The sequence below is a fragment of the Artibeus jamaicensis genome, unplaced genomic scaffold (genome assembly GCF_021234435.1).
Source record: "Artibeus jamaicensis isolate MK-2021 breed Jamaican fruit bat unplaced genomic scaffold, CSHL_Jam_final contig_851, whole genome shotgun sequence".
Lineage (NCBI taxonomy): Eukaryota > Metazoa > Chordata > Mammalia > Chiroptera > Phyllostomidae > Artibeus > Artibeus jamaicensis.
Genome location: NW_026521986.1, coordinates 9,765,229 through 9,789,891, shown reverse-complemented (window position 1 = coordinate 9,789,891; position 24,663 = coordinate 9,765,229). Strand labels below are relative to the sequence as shown.

The 24,663-nt window shown below is 52.4% G+C and overlaps 1 protein-coding gene across 1 annotated transcript in view; it reads right to left on the bottom strand.

Annotated features, from left to right (window-relative positions):
• The window catches only part of GALNT16 (polypeptide N-acetylgalactosaminyltransferase 16), an 83,767-nt gene that overhangs the window by 11,177 nt on the left and 47,927 nt on the right, over nt 1-24,663 (bottom strand). The window contains exons 2-11 of the mRNA XM_037127071.2: nt 18,774-18,931; nt 15,175-15,273; nt 14,284-14,351; nt 13,648-13,713; nt 11,254-11,375; nt 9,027-9,114; nt 7,226-7,310; nt 6,844-6,947; nt 1,194-1,320; nt 181-273 (exon numbers count right to left, since the gene is read on the bottom strand). Coding sequence (XP_036982966.1) covers nt 181-273; nt 1,194-1,320; nt 6,844-6,947; nt 7,226-7,310; nt 9,027-9,114; nt 11,254-11,375; nt 13,648-13,713; nt 14,284-14,351; nt 15,175-15,273; nt 18,774-18,931 — 1,010 coding nt within the window. The remainder of the gene's footprint in view (nt 1-180; nt 274-1,193; nt 1,321-6,843; nt 6,948-7,225; nt 7,311-9,026; nt 9,115-11,253; nt 11,376-13,647; nt 13,714-14,283; nt 14,352-15,174; nt 15,274-18,773; nt 18,932-24,663) is intronic.

The following is a 24,663-nucleotide window of genomic DNA, read 5'->3' as shown; positions in this document are numbered from 1 at the left end:
CCACGGGGTTGCACCTGCTTCAAGGTCCTCTGCACTCTATACAGAATGGGCCCCAAGAGCCCAGCAGGTGGGGCTCAGTTACTAAGGAGAACATGAGTACGTGCAAGCCCACTTCATATTCTGGCTAAGGCTGTGTTAAGTGGGTGGAGGGAGGCAAAGAGGGCTGGAGGAAGGACCCACCTGCCGAAGGCCTTCCCAATGGCTGAGGGTCGGGCTTCGTAGTAATATTGCTTATATTCGTCCATCCAAACTTCTGCAGTGCGCTTGGTATTCCTAAAAGAAGAGGAAGGAGCAAAAGAAAGTCACCAAAGCAGCAACAGAGGTAGGGGTAGGATTAAGATCAGCTCTGTGCATTGAAGAGAACACGGAGTGATGCAAATCTCAGGAGCGTATGCAAAACAAGACTGATTGGGGTGGCATACATGAGTTCAGTCTTTTTGGAGAACAATCTGTCAATATCCATCAACTATGTAAGTACATATGCCCTCTGACGCTCTACTTCCAGGAGTCTGTTCCGCCGATAGACCTGCATGTAGGCAATAAGGACATGTACAAGAATATTTGTTTAATGAAGCACTGGCAACAGCCTGCATGCCCATCAATGGAGGATAATGAACTGCTTCCACACAATGGAGTGAATGCCGGGCAACCTTGAACAGTGATGCTACGGTTAGCATGCACTGCCGGGGAAGGACGTCTATAATTTAGTGCTGAGTGGCAGAAAAGTATGCTTCAGAAAACATATAGAGCAGGGTCCCACTTATATAAAAACACAAACACAAATCCCTGGGGTGTATGCACATCTCTCTCCCCCTCTCTCCCCATAAACTGATGTATGAAAATGTATATATTAAAAGGCCTGTGGCTGGGGATGTGGATGGGCAGACACTGACCAAGTCAGAGTCGTCCATGCCATGTGAGTGGAGGGTGGCTCCCAGTTGGTCACTTGGCCAGTTTTCCAAGTCCCTCAAGGACAAAGATAGTAAAGGCAAGATAAACCTGGTGGCAACACCCTCACCTTCATCCTTACACCCCTGAAAGTGCTTGGAATCCTTAATGGAAGACCTGGCAGAGGCCAACAGGGACACTGAGGCCCAGAGAGGTGGGTGGATGCCCACAGTCAGTTGACAGGGCTGGGTCTGGAACCCTGGTGTCCTGGTTCCAAGTTCAGGGCTCTTGGTTCTGTGACCTACCTAATGTAGGTGAGGGCGTTGCCCTCCGGGAAGTTGTAAGGATGCCGCTTCCGGAAGACGTGGCCCACTCGGCTGCAGGGCACGATCTCCAAGCTCCCGCCGCACATCCACACCCTGAAGGAGAGCTCTGTGGGAGACAGTAGCCGTCAGGGGGAGGAAGAGCCCCTTGGCGAGTCCCACTGAGTGAAGAAGGGAAAGAGCTGGCTTCCCTTCCCTTCAGTGTCGCACTGTAGGCACATGCGGGGGCCGGAGCTCCTGGGCCTGTTTGCATGAGCGCACCCACTCCTGACAGTTTGCATGTGCTCTGCCTGCTCACACACACCCACCCTCCACACTCTCCACACCAACGCCTTCCACACAAACACCACCAACACACGCACCCTCCACATACACCACAAACACACACCCTCCCACACCCTCTACACAAACACCTTCCACACACACACCACCAACACATACACCCTCCACACATATCACACACATACCCTCCACCCACACCACCAATACACACACACACATCACACACACACCCTCTATACATTCTGCACACAAACACTATTTGCACACACCACATACACTCTAAGCTCTGGAAGAGCAGCAGGGAAAGCTCTGAAGGAACACCAAGACCACAAGTAGAAGAAAAACAGAATAGAATGGCAGCATCCTTTCCCACCTCTGTCCAGAAAGCACCATCCAGACATGAGCTAAGGAAGAACACGTCTGCTCAGCGGCCCATGCTGGGCTCCTGAGAGGTTGGAAAAGCAGCCACCAACCAAGCCATGGCTGCTGCAGCAGGCCGGCCCTGACCTCCCTCTTGCCTGGCGGTTCCCATTTACAAGCTGCTGCTGGCCCTCCCAAGCCAGGCTTCCTTCTGATGGGGGCAGTGAAGCTGAACAAGGTTTTGCAGATGACTGTGGTCCTCAGCAGTGTTGGAGATGAAAGAAGTGGCCATTCCACCTCCCGGAATGGGAGGGACATCACAAGTCACCCAGTCTGTCCTCCACTCAGCAATCGTCACTTTGCAAGACCCACCCTGGCAATGGGCAGAACCTTATGTAACCTCTTCAGGTTTCCTACTTTCTTTCATATCAGCTCTACAGTTGGACACCCTGTAACTTTGAAAAACCTCCTTTCTGTCCCAGAAAACCCATAACTATAACCCTTCTTTAAAAAAAAAATTCCAAGCCCTGGCTGGTGTAGCTCAGTGGATTGAGCGCAGGCCTGCAAACCAGACAATCACGGTTCAATTCCCAGTCAGAGCGCATGCCTGGGTTGCAGGCTGGTTCCCTGCAGGCCAGTTCCCAGCAGGGGATGCATGAAAGGCAACCATACATTGATGTTTCTGTCCCTCTCTCCTTCCTTTCCCCTCTAAAGATAAATAAATAAAATCTTTAAAAAAATTTTTTTAAATAAAAAAAGATTCCATCCATTCACTCATAGAGAGAGGGGAAGAGAAGGAGAAAGAGAAGAAGAGAAATATCAACATGTGGCTGCCTCTTGAGCACCTCATACTGGGGACCTGGCCCACAACCCAGTCGTGTGCCCTGATGGGGATACAAACCAGCAACCCTTTGGTTCCAGCTCATGCTCAATCCACTGAGCCACACCAGTCAGCCCCATAACACTTTTTTTAAATGGTTTTTTTTTTTAAGCAAGAGCATCCTGTCATGAGTTTTTCAGTCCCTTGGTCTCTCTTCCCACTCTCCAGTTGGCTATAAGGACACTCCTGGCCTGTGGCCAGGCCTGCGGGCCTTCACCTGGTACATTGGGTCCGGGCCTCCCAGCGGCCAGCAGAGTGGGGCGTGAAGGCAGCAGAACCAATGCCTGCCTTCTGGCCCCCTGTGTGCACCAGGAGGCTTCCAGGTGTGGTCCGGCGGCCAGGGCTGGACGTTCGGCATATCTGGACCCGCGCACAGGGCTGGCTACATTGCTGGGCTTCCCTAGTCTGACTGCAAACAGGCAGGCCTCTGTCCCTTCTCACAGCCAGAGCTCTGCAGTCGGCTCAGCAACGGAGATTTGACAGTGGGCACAGACCTGGGGACAGAGATCTGCATCTGGTTCCATTTCTGCCTGAGTAGCTTTGTTATGTTGGTTGTCACTTTCTCCCACTCGGCCCGTATTGCCCATACTGTTATCAAGTGTTCTCATTATCAGCAACAATACCATTAACAATGGCAGCAACCATCATCCATTTACTGAGCACTTACTATGTGCCGTCCTCTTTATAGCCGATGTCTAAATCTCACAGCAGCCATGTGAAGTCAGTACTATTATCCCCGTATATATATTTTTGAAGCATAGATAGTTTTATTTCACCCATTAAGTTAATGACAGACAAGAGCCCTTTGTGACAGGTAGGGTCAATAAAACCAAAAACAAAACCCCAAAGTCAAAATAGTAGGTCCTCAGTTTGGCACCCACTCCATGTTAAATGCCCACTTTTCTTATTTTTTAATTGAATTTATTGGGGTGACATTAGTTAATGAGATCAAACAGATTTCAAGCGTACATTTCTATAGTACATGATCTATATATTGCATTGTGTGTCCCACCATATTTTTAAATAAGAACTGTGGAAATCAAAGATGTTAAATAACCTTTTCAAGGTAACCCAAATAGTTGCAGAATTGCAACATGAAGTTCACACTTTGCCCAGCAAGCTGCACTGTATGACTGGATTTTTTAGTTAATTCAGAATTTAACTGAATTCTTATTTATTGTATGTCACATGCTGACCTAGAATCCCTTACATGCTAGTGGGGTGAGACAGATCTCAGTAAAATAAGAAACAAAAATACAAATAGACGAGAAAATGAGTAGAATACAGGGTCCGGCAGAAGTAACGCCTGCTTGAGTGTGGTTGGTAGGTAACAATATGATTTTAATGTGGGTGTAATAATTTATGCTTTCAGTTTGAACATTTCACCTAAAATATCTTATGGTGTGCTTGCATGTGATATTGTTATGTTACAGAATTACATGCTTATGATTTTGTAAAAAAAAAATTATAATAAAAAGGGGTGTTATTTGTGCCGGACCCTGTCTGTAGTCTACCAGATAATAGTAAGTACAGTGGAGAAGAATGAGGCCAGTAGGGCATGGAAGGGGGTGGGGGCACTGGGGCGGAGGGCTGCAATTTTAACTAGGCTGATGAGGGAAGTTGTCACTGAGAGGGGACATTTGAGCTAAAAGAGGCAAGGAATTGAGTCAGTGGCTCTCGGGGGAAGAGCATTCCCGCATAATGCTCTTCATTACGGGATAAGCAAGGGCAAAGACCTAGATACAAGAGCAAGGCTGGCAAGTTCAAGGCTCAGCAAGGAGGCCAGGAGGCCTGAGCGAAGTGTGGAGTGTGGTAGCTCAGAGCTGAAGGTGCGAGTGTGCGGGGGCAGGGCAGACTCCGGGGCTTCGGGTTTTGCTGTGGGTGACGCAGGAGCCCTGGCAGGGTCTTGAACAGCGGAGTGACATGATCTGACTGGGTTTGGAAAGGACCCCAAATGTGACTTCTAAGGTTTTCATGTGCACCACCTCCACTCCAGGTGGCCTCTGGCTCCTGAGTTTGGCTGGCGGGGAGGGGGAGGCAGGGAAAGCAATGAGTCTCGGTTTGCGCATCTCCCTTCCTGCATCTCCCTTCCTTCGACAAAGAAAAGAAATGAAAGGCCAAACCCACCAGTGGCAGGAGTCTGCCAGCTCAAAGCTGTGGCTAGCCCAGACAGGTCTTTGAGTTTCTTCTGAGAAACAGACCCTCTCCAGAACCGCTCAGCGGTTCGCCTTGCAGTCCCCCAACCACCGAGCCCTCGCTGCAGGTGGAGTGTGAAGTGCAGCCATTTGATCATTCACTTGTTCCCCTGTCAGTCCCCAGCCTGGGTGAACAAAAAAAAGCAAGAAAGAAAAGAAAAGAAAGGAAGTAAGAAAAGGCCTCTGGATGCAAGAGAGACCCTTAGTTTCTCAGTCTCCTAAGCCTTCACAGGAAACCGGCTTTGCCAAAGCTTCCCTCCGGCTGAGGCCGAGGACACAGAGGAGGTCACGAGGCCTAAACACATGGACAGATGTCAGAACGCAAGGGTCATCACACCCCCATCCCCAGATTTACTCCTCCAGATGCCTGTCTTGAAAGGGTTCCGAGGATAAGTCACAGGGGGAGAAAACCCCATGCCTGTCTCCACTCCAGCCGGTTTGGGGGCGGGGTCAGGGCTGTTCGAAGCCTCACTGCTCATCTGTCTCCTGATCAGGGAGAGAGAAGAAAGGCCTGCTCCTCATGTCTCAGAAACACTGGGGTTCACTTAGATCACACCTCACAGCACCTGAGTGGCTCTGGTCAAGGCGCCCCACACACCCGTTAGACGTGGCGTTTCTTGGCTAGAATCTGGAAGGCAGCGGCCACCTCAGTTTTCCCACCTGTCAAATGGATGAGATACCACCAGCCCTATTTACTTCTAAAGAAGCTTGGGGAGGAAGAAAAGGGATGCCGTGGGAAAGAGCTCAGTGGAGGACCCGATCCACTGTCAAAACAAGAACATGCCTCTGTATTTACAGGCTTCCAAGCACCTGCCCGCTTCTGGGGGCCTGCAGGATGCCCTGGTACCCTTCCCACCCCGCTCCTTGCCTGCTAGGCTGCCCGGGTAGGCTGTACCACTGGGCTTCCTACCTGTGCGGCACAGGTTCAACCAGTAGAGGCACCAGTGGGAGATCAGAGAGGGGGGATGGAAGGCCCCATCCCCACGCCCTCCATCCAGGAGCCATGGACTACCTGCCGGTGCCCCAAGACCACAGCTACTGTAGGACAGCGCTCCCTCCCCATCTTTCAGACCTAGGGGTAGTGACACCTCCCAGCAGTCACCAGCCTCATCCAATACAAGGCTGTTCCTCTGGCTCCCTCTACACTTGACCCACTCTATGTAAACAGTCCCTTTAATAAGCCCTCTTAAACTACCCATATCGGACACCCGTATCTGGCCTTTATCTAACCTGAACCTCACCAGCAACCCTGGGAATTCACTGGCTCTTCCCTTTCCTTCTGGCATTAGAGGGTTCTGACAGCCTCAGCAGTCGTGATAATGGCCATGGGCATGGTGCCATGCATTTTAACACATCGTCTCAGTTAGTATTCATAACCGTCTCTTGTGGAAACTGAGGCTTAGGGAGGCTTTAACTTGCCCAGGGCCAAAGAGCTTGTAGGTAATAAGATCTCCACCCAGTAACCCAGTAACTAGCAACCCCAGGGTACTGGTTAAATATAAGCAATGAGATCAGAGGGCCAGGATTTATACGAGGCCCTCTGACCCCATCCCTTACATTTAACCAGTACCCTCTACTGAACACATTCCCAGACCTGGTAGGGAAGCAACCAGTTGTTTAAGTTGTGGTCCACGACACAGCCTGTATGTTCTCCCACATATATGTGTAGCCATGTGGCCACAGGCCCCACTCTAAGCACCTAATTCTGTTTGTTTACTAGCTGTGTGGCTTTGGACAAACTACTGAACCTCTCTGTGCCACAGTTTCTTTATCAGTAAAATGGAGATGATAGTACTTACTTCAGGGGATCGTTGTGAGGATTAAATCCTTAGAACAGGTCCTTACACATAGAAAGTGCTTGATCAGTTACCCATTATTGATGTTGCTGTTGCTATTGTTATATTTCCCAACTTACCAAAATTCTCTCCCCCCCAGATGTCCATCTGGGCATCATACTTCCCCAAGTGGTTGAACCAGGACTTGTCAATCACAAAGATTCCTCCCGCTATGACTGGCGTCCTGGGAGCAAGGAGAGGAGAGAGGCATCACGTGAGCTTACGAAGCTGCTCTGCATGGCCCCAGCACCCCAGCCCATTTGCCCCAGGACCTCTGCCTGCAGAGTCACTGGGGCCAGGTGTCTGGCCAGCCCCCGGGCCTCTGTGCTCTCTGTCCCTGGGGCCCGAACAGAGTCAGCACTTAGACTGGACAGCCTCAGAAGCCCTGGTGACTGAAATGGCCCCCGGCAGCTTCCCACACCCCAGACCCGGGGAAAGAATGGGTCTCACAGCAGCCCTGACCTTATGGGCTTGGTAGGGTCTGTCCGGGCAATCTTCTGCTCGAGAGGGATCTGCTCCCACTTGAAATGCAGGCTCCAGTCGAATCCTAAGGGACAGAACAGGGTAAGAAGCGGGCTCAGGGCAGAGCTCATTGGCAGCTGTTGCCCTGTCAGGGTCTCCCTTGATCTGAGTCCAGTTCACAGGGGGCCTGGGCAATTTGTGCAGTTACCCCTTCAGCAGAGTGAGACAGGTCTCTGCCCTCATGGGGTTTTGGTCTACTGGGTGAGGCAGAGACTGCAAGATGGATCAGCGGGGGGTGCTATGTCACTCAGGGGCGAAACGTGCTTAGAAAAGAAAATGAAGGCGAGACACCTATGCTATTCTCGTCGGGGCAGTCGGAAGTTGCTCCCTGGTGATGCGACATTTGAACAGAGACCTGAATGAAGGACCGATCCATGCGGCTATCTGGGGAAAGGGAATTCCAGGCAGGGGGACAGAAGTGGAGAGGCCCCAAGGTGACTTCCCAGAGGAGAAATGGCCGGCTCCCTCAGAATGCCGCTCAACCCCAAGATCTAATGAATGGTTAAGTCCACTCAAGGAAAATCTGGACCCCGAACACAAAATCCACTGTGCCCGCGAGCTCCCGGCCTTAGATTCTCCAGAGCCTTCACCATTCTCTGCGGCGATGGGCATTTCTGCGTCCGCACTGCGCCACGTAGCTGACACCAGCCACACGCGCCTGCTCAGCCCTCGGAGGTGGCCAGTGTAATGGAGGAACTGGATTTTCAATTTCATTTAATTTTAATTAATATAAATTTAAATAGCCAAATGTGGCTTTTGTGTACTGTATTAGACAGTACAGCCCCAAAGTCTAGACCAGAGCAGCCCCAAAGAAACATAATACAAGCCAGAAATGCAAGCCACATATGTAATTGAAATCTTTCTAGTATCCACATCAAAAAGTAGCAGGAATACCTACAATTAATTTAAGTAACACATTTTAAATGAAACACCCAAAAATATCATTTCAACTTGTAATCAATATAAAAAATTACTAATGAGATATCTCACATTCTTTCACACTGAATCTTCAGAATCTGATGTGTGTTTTACACTACAGCTTGTCTCGGTTCAGACCGGTCATATTTCTTTCTTTTTTTTCCCCAAAGATTTTATTTAGTTTTAGAGAATGGGGAAGGGAAGGAGAAAGGGAGAGAAACACCAATGTGTGTTTGCCTCTTGCATACCCTGCCCTGGGGAGCTGGCCCACAACCCAGGCATGTGCCCTAGACTGGGAATCGAACCAGGACCCTTTGGTTCACAGGCCTGCGCTCAGTCCACTGAGCCACACCAGCCAGGGCCAGAGTGGTCATATTTCGAGAGTATAACAGCCCAACGTGGCTATGGCTGCCACATCAGTAGAGCAGGTTCAGACCATTTCTAGTGGGTCCATGTTAGGAATTCACACAAAGTTGAGGGTCCCCCCACTCCACCCCCAAAACAGTTGTCATATCACACCCTTCTGCCAGAACTTGGCCTTGGTCCCTGGGCTGGCTATGTTTGGGAGGGCATGTCAGTGTTTGTGGGGAGGGAAAGACCAGCTTGGCTCTGCCACTGATTGTGCCAGGAGCCTGCAGCTGCCAGCTCTAACCCTTGACCCCCAGCCCCAGGGCTCTACCCAATCCCTTTCCATTTTCTGGAGGTAATGGTGTTGTGAGAGCCTCTGGCACAACTGGGAAGAAGAGCCCCAAGCTGGGGCTGTTGCCAGCCCTCACCTGCCTCCTTTCTGATCTAGAGCCCCTCCCTCGGTAGCAGGACCCACCTCCGCGAAGGTCAGCAGATGCAGCAAGGTAAGCAAAATTATCCAGACTGATGACATCGATGATGGGGCTCACCACACGGGTGTGGTCCTAGGAGAGAAAAATTCGAGATGGTATGAGGCCAGGGACTCAGGAAAAAGGGCCCGCTGCCTGCTCTGGGAGGAAGGTCTCTGAGGCACAAGGCCACACAGCCAGCTTTTCCTGCAGGGCCATTCGGGCTCCTGGGAGCTGTCCTGTATCATCACACCCAAGTTCCTGGAAGGTCCCACATGGGTCCCACGGGTGCAGTGCTCTCCCAGCCTCTTCCTCTCACATCATATTGAGCCCTGCTGGAATCTCACCTCCTCAGTGAAGCTCTCCCTGATTGCTTTAGGCGGAGGATTTCTTCCTCTCTTAAGATGTTTTCTCATAATTACTTACCATCTAGACAATTCCTGGGACAGTGAATCATATGCTGCCTTCTGTTGCTGGCTTGATCTGTTCTTCTATTCACTGTCGTCACCTTTGTATGTGTTTGGGTTGGGTCTTCCCACCTAGGCCACCAGCAGCTTGAGGACAGGGACTCTGTTCCCTTGTGTAATCTGGGGGTCACTTCTTTCATGCCACAGCCACTGAAAAGTCGGGCTCACTAGCCCCTTCATCACCTTCAGGACACAAATTCACCTCCGAAACATTGGTGGGTAATGTCGGTTTTACCAAAGATGTTTTACTGAGGGGTGGTGGTGGTGGTGGTGAATTATGTCCTGTACCACATATGAAACTCAGCTGGCCTCTATCAGCCCTCTGCGGAGGGGCCTGGGGCGGAGCCTCGTCTTACTCTCCTCTCCCCAACTCTGCACTGACCCTCCATGTCCTCTTGTCTGCAACTTGGAATCTGGCTCTGCCCCTGGGTTACACCCCGTCTCAGGATGACACAGCCTGGGAGGTAAGGGATCAGGGGAGACCACCCTGGCCTCTCTGTGGGGGCCTCGCCTTGTCCTTCTTACAGACTGTTTTGTACTGAGATACAATTCACATTTTTATAGCGATTTTATTAGGTATAACTGATGTACCATTACATTCACCATTTAAAGTGTGCAGTGCGGTGGTTTTTATTACAGTCACAAGGCTGTGCGACCATCATCTGATTCCAGAACGTTCTCATTACCCGAGAACAAACCCTGTACCCACTAGCAGTCGTTCCCCCTCACCAGCCCCCACCTCTGGCAACCACTAAACTACTTTCTGTGCATTTGCTCATCCTGGGCATTTCATATAAACAGAGTCATTTAATACACGTTTTTTAGTGGCCGGCTTCTTTTGCCTAGAATAAGTTCAAAGTTCATCATGTTGTAGTATGTGTGGGTACCTCACTCCTTTCTGAACGCTCGTGTGTAAGTTTTCGTGTGGAGTATGTTTTCATTTCTCTCAGGATGTGCCCCGCAGTGGCCGTGCTGGGCCAGAGGCTAACTCTGTGCTTAGGCTTCGGAGAACCTGCCAGACTGGCCCCAAAGGGCTGCACCATTTGACATTCCCACCTGCCGTGGGCGAAGGCTCCTCCTTGCCCCATCCTCGTCCGTGCTCTTACTGTCCGCCTTTCTGGTTACAGCCATCGTATTAGGCGTCTCATTAGGGTTTGGACTTGCACTTCCCCGCTGACTTCAAAAACCGAGCACCTTTTCATGTGCTTGTTGGCCACGGTGTATCTTCCTTGAAGACACGCCGGTTCGAATCCCGTGCTCATTTTTAAATTGGGACATCTGTCTTTCTATAGTAAGTTGTAACCACTTCATCCTTTCCTCCATCTGTCCCGATCCTCCCCCTTCTGGAGAACAGTAGGCACATGGTCGGGCCTCTGCCTCATCTCTCCCCTGCCCTATCTCTCCTGGAGAACACACTCCCCATCTCCCTCCTCCCCGGGCTTCCCAGCCTGAGCCAAACCACCCCACCCCGCTCCAGCCCAGGACCCTGCCTCTCCCAGGAGGAAAACAACCCATTCATAGTAGTAGCTTTATAGCTCGCCCAGGCTTTCATGCAATTCAATTCTCACAGCAACCTGGTGGGACAAGTATAATGATCTCCACTTTCAGAAGAGAAGGCTCCGTGAGGTGAAGTTGCTCAGGAGGTAGCAGACCACTGAGGCTCCTACTCTGCCTACCCGACGTCAAAGACAGCTCCTAGGCCCTCATGCCAAGAACGTGGCAGGCACATCTGGAGAGAACGAAGCTCTCCAGGGACAGACAGACTCACCTCCTTCACCCGCTGCAGCATGGGCTCTAGCCACTCGGTGTTCACTTCACAGTGGCTGTCCAGAAAGGTGAGGACGGCCGCTGAGGCCACATCTGCCCCGCGAACTCGGGACCGGATCAGCCCTGCAGGGGACAGAGATGGGTTGGTGCTGAGCCGATTTGCTGCCCAGCCATCCCCACAAAGTCTCGGGCTCTCCGCCCCTTCTGGAGCTGAGGTTTCCTCTGAGTTCCTGTGACTGAACTTTACTTTGTATTTGTTTACTTCTTCCCTTTCTCTCGTCCATCTACCGGGCCTCATTACTCCAAGATCCTTCTCAGAATGCCCTCAATGTGCCAGACCCTGTTCTGGGCTCTGGGAACAGCCAGAGTTCAGTGAATGGAAATGGCCAGTAACGTGTTGTTTAATATCAAAGGAGAACCAGAAACCTTTCCCCGGACCCCGGGGGAACCTCGGGGCGGTCCCCAGTGGCTGCACCATCATGGGTGACATGGAGAGAATCTTCTGGACCAGGACAGGCTGGAGTTAGCACGCCAGCCCCTGTGCCCTAGGCATGTTATTTAACCTCTCTGAGCCTCAGATTTTTACGTTGAGGGTCAGAGAGAGAACAGTCCTGCCTGTCAGGGGAGTGCCTGGTGCCCAGGAGGTCTGCGTGAACCGGACTCTGCTCTGCTCCCGCCCCCTTTCCCCCAGACTTGCCCACGGTGCACCCACAGCCAAAAAATGCCCTTGCTTTTGGTGGCTCCCTGGTTAGGGTTGGGGAATAACCTGGTTAGGAGGTAGGAGGCGCAGCTGGCCCTGCCCCTGACAGAGTGGCCACTGGTGCCCTGTAAGCTGGGGAAGGGGGGCGGGTAGAAGGGCCTCACTCTAAGAATTTAAAATACAAGTTGTTTCTTGGAGAGATTTTCCTGGTCACTGCCCTACGCAGCACCTTGCCTCTGTCCGACTATTCACCCATCTCTCCACAAGTCCATCTGTCCCATCTTTTCACTCAATATGCAGTTATAATGCACCTAATTTAAACCTCCTTAAATCCACCGCATAAATGTGCATCTGCAGGCAAAACCCCAGGGAAGAGCATGTTTCCAGGCTTAAAGGTCCCTGCAACCCTGCGCAGTAAGTCCTCACTCAACGCCGTCGGTAGCTTCTGGGACTTGAAGAGAAATGACATATAACAAAGCCAGTTTTTACCATAGGCTAATTAATAGAAGCAAGAGTTAAGTTCCTACAGCATCTTGTCAACGTTATAGTGAAACCACATTATTTGAGGACCTGCCACACTTAGTGATTTCTCTCCAGCCTTTTCCATTCTAATAAGAAGGTCCCCTCAGCCTGGCTGGTCTTTGTTAAATCCATGCATCACATACCTCTCTCCCTCTCTGTCTCTCTCTCTCTCTCTCACACACACACACACACACACACACACACCCCTTCAGTGGCTCCCTACTGTCTGCCTTATTAAGTCTAAATGTCTTTTTCTGGCTTAAGGTCCTCTGTCATCTACTTCCATTCCCCCTGCTGACCAGGCCCGATTCTCCTGGGAAAGGAGAGTGAAAAGGAGGTGGGGAGGCAGGGCTCTGGGGTAAGCTCCTTCCCTGGGTTGGAATCTTGGCTCCTTTCCTCATCCCCACCCTGGGAAATTTCTGAACCCCTTAAACCCAAGTCTCCTCATCTATTATAAGGACTGAGTGTAAGAAAGCTAAAAAAGTGAATGCCAGCTATACAAGATGCGCGCTTGGGAGGAGGGCTGTGAGTGGTCCCTGTGTACCCGCACCTGACCAGAGTGTCTGCGTGCAGAGTCCCTGAGCCTGGAATGCTCTCCCTGACCTGCCGTCTCACAGCCCCCCGTCACCCGCGCAGTGAAGGCCCACGCCCCGATCACTCCACTCTCCTCCAGAGCCTTCTCTTCCGATCTCCATTCCTCCACGTAATTAAAACCTGCCTGTTGGTGTGCTGGATTCTGACCCTCCGGCTACCTCATAGTTCTCCAAGGGCAGGGGCCACATTTTATACTTTCGTGTCCCCTAGAGTGCTGAGCATAACCCTGTGTTGTCATCGATGCCCCAAACACCTCTTAGGTGGAAGTGGTCACATCTGCTTTATGCTGCCCTTTGATGGTCCCAAAGCATTTCCATACGGCCCATCTCATTTCATTTTACAATAACTGTGCAAGGCAGAAAGGGACGAGTATTATCCTCATGTCCCAGCACGGCAGCTTGCCTACAGTCACACTGGGGTGGGGGCTGACCTGGGATAACAGGAGGGTCTTTCTACAGACTTCGCTTCTTGCCGCAGGAACGCAGCAGGTGTGTATGGCATGACACCGAAAGGGCGTGGGGAGGCGTGCAGGTTTAGGCCAAAATGGGATGTGGCGGCACCCCGGGTCTTAGACCTTACCTTCCCGCCGGTCATTGCGCAGGCACTTGACCTTGGGGATCCTGGTCAGGAGGAGACAGTCTTCAGCTAAGGGTGGAAAGAAGGAAACTCATTGAGACATGGGCATCAGACCACAAGAGGTTTGGCCATCATTAGAACTGCCCAGGAGTTGGCCCACACCAGGCCCAGGACAGGCGCTGGGGATGGGGAGGCACGGAGGAGCATGTCACCTCTAGTGGCCAAAGGATTGCCCTGGGTCCCCCACGCCCAGGCCAGACCAAGGACTGCCTGTACTTATGGCATCACCCCTAGGGGCGCCAGAGAGCACCAGCGCATCGCCAGTCTAACATCCGTGGACCTGGATTGAAGGGACAATCTTCTCCCCGTGACAGCTGTAATAAGAAAGCATGCTGCTGATGTTGTTTCAGATTTTTAAAAATGTCATCTCATTGGTGTCCCATCAAAGCAACATCACTCTTTCTCCTCTTTTGGCAACAAAAAGCAGAACCAGGGAGAGCAGCTAGAAAAGACTGAAGATGCCGGTTGGGGGCAGAGGCTGGCCTGTGATAATGGCCAGGACAACCTGGAGAATGCTTGCCTCAGCACTCTGAGGAGATGGAGGGTGGGAGGGGCGCAACAAAAAATGCGCACACTTACGATCTGAGCTGAAGTCATCCACCAGAATGATCTCCTGGATCAGGTTGGCCGGAGTTCGGTTCAGGACACTAGAGCAGTGAAGGGGACATAGAAACCCAGATTTAGGGCCACCTTCCATTTACCCCTCCCTGCCATGGGGCTCCCCCACCACCCTGCTTGGGGGCCAGCATGCTGGCCATGGCAGCTGCTTGCAAACCTTTGGGCCCTGATCCACGGCTCAGGAGCACTGTGTTCCTCAGGCTCTTTCAGCGACCTGGCTGACCCTGTTGCCTAGAAGGCTGGCCAGGCCCGTTTGGGCCTCAGGAGGGGTGTTCTCAGGAAGCCCCCAGGCTCTTTATCTCCCACCATCCCTTCTCCCTCGTCTTCCTCTACTCCCTGGGAAAGGAAACTCGAGCCTCTTCAATCCCTGGAATACCACCGGGCATGCCTTTCTGAGTCCTATTCTCATCTAAGTTCATCAAAGAAACAGGGTGAGTAGGAGTTAAACTTGACCACAGGGCCGAGCTCAGGAGGACAGAAGGGGCGCCTCTGCCTGAATCACTGACAGGTGCCTCTGTCTGAATCACTGACAGGTACCTACTGAGCTGCCATCATCCGCCTAAGGCCTCAGGTTCATCCCAGCCTCTCGGTTCCTGACCCCCCACATTTCTGCCTTCTTCCTAGGGACATGGCCTTGTGTTGACCTGTGCGTTTCACTAACATTTGGACTTGTGGGGTCTCCCTGAGCCTGATTCACCAGCTGCAGCTTCTCAGATGGCAGGACTCCCCCTCCCAGTGCTCATCTGGCCACAGCACTTGGTCTCAATGTCCTCCCCAGCCAGGGGCTCAGCAGGTCACTCCAAGACCTTAGGGGGCACCCCACTGAGATGAGGGTCCTGAGGTGGGGCTTACCTCTTCACTGTGCGCAGGAGGGTCGACCGGGCTTCGTTGTGGAAGGTGATGATGACGCTGGTGGCCGGCAGGTCCGAGGAGTAGGACAGGGATGGACAACTGAGAAGGGAGCAGAGAGGTCAGAGGGCAGCTGTGGGAGTGTCCTCAGGGCAGGCTTTGAGGCTTCTCTCTGTCCGGCCTGCTGCCCCCAGAACACCTCTGTGGGGCAGAAACAAAGCCTGAAGCCAGGGTGTGGGCTTTGCTCCTCCACACCCACGCTCCACCCACTCAGGCCCCCCAGCCGGGAGTCCCTGGAGGAACACCACCGTTTGGCGGACCTTCCCAGGCCAAGAATCTGTCCGCCAAAGACCTCGAGCGCTGGGGTCCCCACAGTCCCTGAGGTGTTTCAGAGGGCTCAGAGCACATGCGGGCACCACAGAACCCGCAGGCAGAGCTGCCTGCTGGATGGAGCAGCTGAGCAACAAAATGGGGTGGAGTGGGGGGCACAGCCTCTGTTTTGTCTCTGACACCCTGCAGCTCTTCCTTCTCGGCCCCCACCCCCACCCCAAGACACCTGGTGGGATCTGGAGAGGAGTCACCCCCCCCCCCCCCCAATGCTGGGACCTGTGAATTCCTCCCTCTCCTGCCCACACTAACAGCTGGCTGGTGACAGGAGAGTGGCCTCTCAGGAGCTCGTGGGGGACACTAGCCTCTGAGAAGACAGCAGAGGCAGTTCCCGCCAGCCCCCTCTCTTCCCAGCAGCTCTGTGCTTACCACCTCCAGACACTAAACACACTTGGCTCCCCCCACCCCCACCCCCGCTGCCTCAGGAAAGGGAAGGAAAACACTCCACTCAGGGCCAGCCTTCATCCGTCTTTCTGCGAAGGCGTTATTCACACTCCTGGGGCGGGCTGGCGGGCGGGCGGGCAGGCAGCCGCCGTGCTGGTTCTCATGGCAATCTCCTTTATTACAATTGCTCTCTGACTATCCCAGCAGTGACGATTTTTTCATTACAGCATTCATTCCACTGACAGCAGCTTACAGCCAAATTCCCAGGCCCACTTCTTGCCCTGCGTAGCACACTGGGTCAGCCAGGCAGGAGGGCTGTACCAGTGGAATGGTACAGCCATGGGAGAGATCTCTCCCCATGGGAGAGATCCTAAGGGGGCTTCAGAATAATTGTCCTCGAGAGGGGCTGGGGGCACGGAAATTCACTTCTTCCAGGCTTCCCAAGTACCCATCCTCCCAGAGCCAGACTGATTTGTGGGTGGAGTCAGGAGGGTGGGCTTGGTCTGATCAGACGTGGAGTGCTGGGAGAAGCAGCCACCCTCTCGGCACCCAGCACCCCCGATATGGACCTCTAGGGCCCCCAGGTCTCTGTCCTTGGACTCCGACCATCCGGTGCCCAGGGAGGGAATCTGGATTGAGATGCTCATCCTCTACCTGATGGGGCCAGACCCCATCTGCAGGGTAGACTCAACCTCTCTCACCTGCCCCCTCCAACTTGCTTCACTGGGCCCTGCTCTGGGATTTGTATCTGTGGTAAAGGGGATTTGTCCGACAGCTTCCAGGAGCCAAGAGCCTCTGAAGAGGTTTGTCCCAAGCTTGTGTTTGAGTTTGGGGCAATGGAGCTGGTAGGTCTGTTTTACGTGGTTTAGGTCTCTCCTCCCCATCGTGGGGGAGCTCCCTAGACTGAGGGCTGAAATGAGAACTAGCCTGGAGTCCAGCAGAAGCAGCAGCCTGGAGGGCCAAGGGCAAGAGGGTGGCTCAGGCCAGCACACTTGGCTACATCACGGGAGGTCCTGCCACCCAAGCCAGACCTCCTTTGCTCACCCTACACACATGCGTGCCCACACACGGACGTACACAGATGCACACACAGACCCGGACCCACTCCGGCTTCTGAAAGGGCTGTACAGCAGCTGTGGGGCAGGAGAAGAGGCCTAACTCACCAACCCACCACTGCCTTGGGTTTGAGGAGTCTCATTTTAAAATGTATGGATTCCCAAAAGGAATTCCCCCTTTAATTTCCTCAGTGAACGCCGGAGAAGGCTCAGAGTGAGGAGGGGTGGGAGGAGGCAGAGGGGACCTAGGCTATCCTCTCAACTCACAGACGTGGGCCCGCGGCCCCTCCAGGCCCTGGGGTCTAGGTTGGCCACGGTCAGGACTGCCCATAAAAGGTCTCCAAGTGCATCTGTGTGAACACAAGCTTGCAGACCCTGCTGCACAGGCAGACAGGAAGCGAGACTGCTCGGGGACAAGCGAGAAAGAATTCCCAGGGCCTGAACTAGCCATTAGACCTGAGGAACAGGATTATTGCCCTGTTGGGGAGCAGGAATTGTTTCTGAAGGCTGACAGTGCTGGTGTTGAGGACAGAAAGGATGGGCTGGGGCTCCCCCACCTCTGCGCCCTTCTCATCTTGCACAGGCCACCAAGGCCACCGGACTCCAGGCACACCTCCATGAGTGACAGGCAAGGCGCTAAAAGCAGGTCCCCTTCTGAACCCTCATCTCACAAATGTCTTTTGTTCTGTGGAGCAGCTGAGTCCACAATGGGCCTGAGTCCCCCTCGCCTACCCTCAAACCAGGACCAGCACGGCTCTGGGAGCATAAGCTGCGCCCAACACCGCCCAGGCTGCCCATCCAAAGCTGCTGGCACGTGGGAGGCCCCTTGCTGTTCCATTAGGTGTCTGCACGGAGAGCAGAGGAAGCCCCCTAACCAGCCCTGGTTGGCGAAGGACCGTTCCTGGAGGAGAAGCCACTGAGGGGAGCTGTGAAGGTGTGTGTGGAGGGGGTTCAGGAGAGGAAACAGTGCGTAAAGACAAGGAGGGAAGCTGGAGAGGTGTAGGACTGGGGAGCACTAAGTGCTGGTGAAGAAGAGCAGAGGCTTTCAAGGGAGGAGGGGAGGCTCCCACTTCAGGGTAAGTTCAGGTTGTTCTGGAGGCAAGGGCAGGGAGAAGACACTGAAGGTGGCAACTCCTGTACTTTAGACAGGACACGACAAGGACCTGAACCCAGGAGGGGGCCGATGACCTGCCCCAGGTCGGGCATTCACGCTGCGTGGAGCCAGAGCTGGGATTAGCGTGGAAGGTGCCCCTGGTCCTGCTCCTCAGCCTCTCCCAGCTCCCGCCCTGCGAGAACTAAGGACGAGACTGAGAAGCATTTCTGCGAGTTTCAAGGAAGTGAGGGCAGGGGGTGGGAAGAGAGGAAGGGAAGGGGTATTAATGGGGTGGGCATAGCACTTCTCAGTCTGCACAGTTTGGGCAGGGCTGGTGGCCCCTCTTCACGTCAGGCACCATCAGCCGGGCACCAAGAACACCAGGCTCGCCCACCTGCTCCGAGCTCCCTGAGGTCCCCTGGCAAGTCGTTCTCCCTGGGACTACAGACTGACGTGCTAAGGGGCCTCCCTGGTCCCAGATGGGAAGTTCTCTTTGGTCAAGTGAAATAAACAGGAGTCAAGTAAACAACCGAAGGTGAGGGTGTGAGTGTCTCTTTGGCAGACTGAGCCTGAGGAAATCATCCTCATTTCTGAAATCCATTTGACTGAAAAAAACACCACGCTCACTGGGGTTGGCCCTTCCCTCCCCCATTCCTTCTCCATCGGCACAATGGAGGCCGCACCTGTAGTGGCGGGTGTCCCGGATGGGCCGGTCAGAGCTCAGTTTGTCGCTCTCCAGCTGGTTGAAGGCGTGCTGCCTGTAGGGGTCCTCTCCGGCCTTCAGCTGCTTGGCCGCCAAGTAGGCCTTCTCATCAAAGCCTCTGGAGGGTGTTCCTGTCACCTGAGACAAAGGTCAGCATCAGAGGGGCCCAGGATGAAGTGGCCACTGTCTGGTGAGCACCTACTACCAGACGGGAGCCAACCGCAAGGCCTCATCTGACCCCGACGCTGACTCTGTGAACATGTCATTGTTTCCCCCACTGTACAGATGAGGAGACTGAGGCTCAAGAAGTCAAAAACAGTATCTGCTTGTGCAGGGCAGGGAATGGGAACTCTTTGTACTTTCTGCTCAATTTTGTAAACCTAAAACTGCTCTAAAAAAAAAAAGTAAAACCTATTTTTTGAAAAAGACCAAGGTCAGAGCTACTAAGTCACAGGTTTCTAGATTCAAACTGGTTGTTTTAACTCTGAAATCCAAACCCTTGACCACTTCTGTGTGCTAGCCATGGAGAGAGTGACTCTACAGCACACCAGACCCCAAGATGCAGTGTCCAAGAAGGTTGAAGTTGCCATGCTACCACAAGATTGACAGTCTCTTAGCAGTGAACTTGGGCCTGCTACTGGGCTAGGTATGATCAGTAAAACACCCAGGGCTTAGACAAGCTGCTATGCAGAGAACTACCTGTGAGGACAAGCAGGTTCTCACAGGCTTGTCAGAAGTGCTAAAAGTCAAGTGCGCAGACAATGATGCATCTTCTCGGTGACTTGTGCTTGCTGCTGAAATAGCCTCATGTCAGCCCTACTGGGTCCACTTGCGCTAAGTGCTGGGGAGTGATGGATGGCAGATGCCATGGCCCAGCCTCCCCCCTCTTAGCCACACCCTACTCTGTGCTCCCCAAGTCCCATCATGAAAGACACCAGGGAAGAACACATCTGAGATGAATGGATGGATCCTGACATCTCATTATTTGAACCAAACTATTGGCCAGACGTTGCCCAGAATGCCTTGAAATGTCATCAGCTGCGAATGCCTCCCAACTCCAACCCTTCCCCGTGACCAGCAGTCTGGGCCAGAGCCATGGGCACACAGAGGTGGCAGGAAGATGGGTGAGAACTGTCCATGTACAGAACCCCTGCAGGAGGACTCTGTCACAGGGCTGGTCCCTACGGGGCTGGTCCCCACAGAGGTGGTCCCAGGAAGGTGGCAGGGCCCGAGGGACAAGAAACCAATGTGTCAAATGAGGCAGGGAACATCCCACAGCCCAGAGCCTCCATGGTCCCTGGAGAGCGCAGCTCCCAACCTCACCAGACAGGAATGCAGATGGCTCCTGGGAGTGCCAGTCTCCTTAAAGGGTGCCATTCTGTAGTGTTCCTGCCTCCCAGTGTCGCCCTGTCCTAGGACCCAGTCCCTGACTCCCAAGGTCCAAAGCAGTGAGGGAGATTTCCTCGTGTGGCCCGGCCAGCCCCGTGGTAGACGCAGATGCTCAGGGCCTCTGTGCTCGGCGGGGCGGCAACAGCTACAGCGGCTGCACTGGGGTGTTCTGAGTTGGTGCCGTGCCAAGGGCTGGACCGATGTAGCAGAGCTCCCATGGGCTCAAACTCCATTTCAGGAAAGACTGAAGGAGGGAGGGAAGGAGGGCAGGAGAACGTTCTGGCGTGAACCCTGGATAGCTGGGAGGACCTACGCTGTCTAGCTTTGAGAGTGAGAATGAAAGATCTTTTGTGCCCTTCCTATCCAGGAAAAGAATGGGTGTTAACTCTTCCTCTCGTACTTCCAGCCCAGGGTTAGGGAGATGTTGAGCAGCTGCCAGCTGATGGCTGAGGAGATAAAAGAAAAGAAAAACTGCAGAAGCTCCCAAAGGGAGAGTATGCCGCTTGATTATCCTTTGACTGTGGGAAATAACATTTATTTAGTTAGGGTTTAAGATCACTCTGTGATCTCGCACTTACCATCACCCAATAAACACTGACAGAGAACACCCATCGACCAGGCACTGGGGCAAGCTTCTGTGAGTTCCAATGCACTGGAGCATTCATTCATTTGCTTACAAATGCTTGAACTCACTCACTCATTCATGCATCCACCCATTTATTCAACAAAGCTCTGCTGAGCACCATTCATGTGTCAGGAAGGGGAAGGAAGACTTCTGAGACTGTTCCCTGATGCCCAGCCTGCTGCCTTCTTTCAAAGCTTCCTCAGAACCACAGAGAATGTTGTGGAAGAGCATCTACTCCAGCCAATGCTCTCTACAGAAGTTCCTTGCAGGGCCTCTGAACTGAGCCAGACATCCCAAAGATGCTGTCAGGAAACATCTGCTACTCCCACCCCCAGACCCATAGTCCATGATGGTCCAACCCTCCTCCAAGGCTAGACCCTTCGCCGCCAGGGAACCAACTTTCGAAGAAGGGTGCCATGGGAACACTAGGCTCGCCTCCTCCCAGAGGTCTCAGCTCTGCATTCACATCGGCCCAGCAGTCCCTGGGGTTTGGAGCTGGGACATGGCTTGGCCCTGCGTCAGCTAAGTAGACAGAACACTGGAAGGGCAGGATGTGACCTCCTCAGGGCTGTTACTTCCTGTCCATCCAGCGTCTTCCTGGCCTCATACCAGGCACCACCCAATGCTCTTCTCCCTGGGATATCTAGCCCCAGTTCCCACGCCCATACTGCAACTCATTTCCTTACAGCTCTCCAACTCTCCTTTCCCTTTGCCCCTGTTCTTTGATCTGGACACTTGGGCCTTTGGGTGTCCCATGGGTACCTCTAACTCAACACCTCAATATCAATTCCTCACTGATCTTCAAAGCAGCTGCTCCTGCACTGCCCATTGCAGACATGGGCAGTTCCATCTCTGGGTCCTCCAAGCCACCGACCCAGGGGTCTCTGATGCCCTCCCCATGCTCCTCGGTGTGATTTAGATCCCTGCCCCAGGTATCCACAAGTGGTATCCTATGGGCATCCCACTAGTATAAACAAATAATGGACTGAAAGTGTCTGTATCAACTGGACTGGAAGTCCAGTAAGTATAGACACTGTGTAAAAGGCTATGAAGACAGAGATAAACACAAACCAGTATGGCCCTCAGAAGAGGAATCTAGAATCTGGTCCCTTTCCTCCCCCAAGGCAGGTCATGGAGGATCGTGAAGAAACCCCCACCCCACCCCCAACCTTAGAGAACAGGTAGCTGGAGGACCAGCCATGGACGCTCCCTCCACCTCAACCCCAGCTGGGGCAGGAGTCTGGAAACGGCACAGGCACCATGGACCGGGTACCCATGAGTGCTGGTCCTCTTCTCCCCATCCTGAAGGGGAAGTGTGTTGCTGCTACCCTCTTTTCTCACCCACGATGCTTACTTAGCACGTGAGCACAGGAGGGCTAGATGCATCCTTTGGCTTCAGGCTGTGGGACCAGGAGGAGCTATATCTCGATCAGCCTGAGAGGCCCAATATCCTGGGCTTGCAGCCACTGAGGGGGCTTGCACTACCGCCCATTCTGCAGGTGGTGAGGGCACTTGAGGTTGTGGAGTTTCTATACCACATGGTGCTGATATCTGTATTTACTTTTCTTTCTTTTCCACTAGATGGTGGAAAAGAAAGAGGCTCCTAATTTTTGAGCTCCCAGCACCTGGCGTTACAGTAGGTGTTGAGGAGGGGTTTGCTGAATAAAGGAATGAATGAATGAGCGAGTAAATGAATGAATACCTAAATACTGTCTCTGGCTCTCAGGTTACTGATGATGCATTGAGGAGAAAACAGCAAACAAACGGGAGCCTCTGCCACTTCACCTGATGTTCCATGGCTTTCACCGTCCCTCAGGGTACAAGCCCCTAAGCTCACAGTGGCACAGGAGACTCTGTGGGTACATACCCTGTCACCTGACTGGACTCAGCTTGTACCAGTGTTCCCTCCCTGGTTCTGTTCCAGTCACACTCACCTCCTTACGTTCCTTGAGCCGGCTGGCACCCTTCCCCTCAGCCCTTTTGTTCCCCCTGCCTTCTTTCTGGGAGGTTCTTCTCCCAGATGACTGCATGGCTCCCTCCTTCACCCCTGCAGGGCGCTGCTCAAATGTGGCCTCCTCTGTGAGCCTTCCCCACCACCATCTGTAAAACTGGCCCCCAACCCCACCCGTAATTCCCTATCCCCCTGCCCTGCTTTATTTTTCCTTATAGAGCACTGTGTGCCATTCTGTGTGTATTTGACTTATTTATCTTTTTGACTGTTTCTTCCCTTAAGAGTATAAGCTTCACCAGGACATGGATTGTCTGTTTTGTTGAATGCTGGGCCCAAAGACCAGAACGGAGTCTGAGTGATCGTGGGACTCAAAAACAATGGCTAATGAGTACATGAATGATGAGCCGTCCTGACCTCAAGCATCCTGCCCCCCCAGCTCCTCATACACACATTCTTGGCCAATGCAACACTTGGGACCGAGATGGACCAAAGAGGTGACAAAGCAGGTTTTACCTGAAATAGGGAGAATCTTGTCCACTCACATGCTCCTGGCAGGGCTGTCAATCACTGTCTCCTGTCTGACCAACAAACATCTTGATCACTACCACAGGGGTAGGCACAAGACCCAGGCTAGGCCTAGCCTATCACTGCACTCCCCAACATAGGGACTGGTTCAGAAATGGTCACTAGACTCACTCTGAGCCAATCAGAATCTTCCCTGAGACTTTCCTATAAGGTGAGCTCTTTTTATCAGCACTGTTGAGTTTGATAGGAAAGCATCTTCTTACCAATTACATGGAGAAAGCTTGTCCCTGTAATGTACAGTATGGTGACTATACTTGACAATACTGTATTGTACAATATATGTGAAAGTTGCTAAGACAGTAGATCTTAATTCTCACCCCAAGAAAAAAAATTTGTAATTATGTGTGGTAGTGGATGTTAATGAGACTTATTGTGGTGATCATTATGCAACATATATAAATATGAAGTCATTATGTTGTACACCTGAAACTAACATAATGTTGTAGGTCTATTATATCTTAATTGAAAGAAAATATTGTCTGAACAATGAAACCAAGAAGAAGCAGAGCCAAGAGACGGAAAGAAAGAGCTCAAATAATATTGTTTTGGGTCCCGGGAGTCAGTCATACCCATTCCAAATTTACTTTTTCTTTAAATCTACCTGTCTGTCTATTCTATCTATTTTCTTAAGCTAGTTTGAATGTTTTCTTCTAATGACCAAAAGTTCAGAAATGTCAGTCTTCAGTCCTTTCAATGAATAGACAACCATTCTCAAACAGTAAGAAACAAAAGGACCTCCCCATCACAGTGACATGGTGTAGGTGGCAGCCATTCATTCCAAGATACCAGGCTGGTCTCTAGCATGTGTCCCAGTGACTTGAGCCCAGAGACGGGTGGGGCATTCTCAGCTGGCAGGTGTGTGGTCAGGCTTTGGCTTGGGGGAGGATGGGGCTTTCCATCTGGACCACGGGTGAAGAGGCTCTTGGTTTGCCACAGCCAGGAACGAGGTTGGGAAGACAAGGAATGACAACCTGGTAAAACTCCTACTGTCCCCCAGCCTCTTGCCGAGCATTCTTGGCTGACATTTAGGCAGCTGCCTGCTCTCCAGGCTTTGTTCTTTTGGGAAGTGTCAAAGCCAGCACTTCCATGTGCAGTAAGGTCAACCACATCTGAAATGGTTTAAGCTGAAATAATGACTCTGCTCTATAAAAGGGAAGAACTGAATTATCTCTCATCTTGGAGAGTTTTATTTTCAGTCCATCACTTCAGTTAAACTTTGAAACTTGCCTGACTTGCTCGATGTTTTTTCTAGCTAGATTTGCATATTTTTTTCTGACTTCTAAATTTAGAAAACAAACAGCAAAGGGGGAGGTTTAAAAT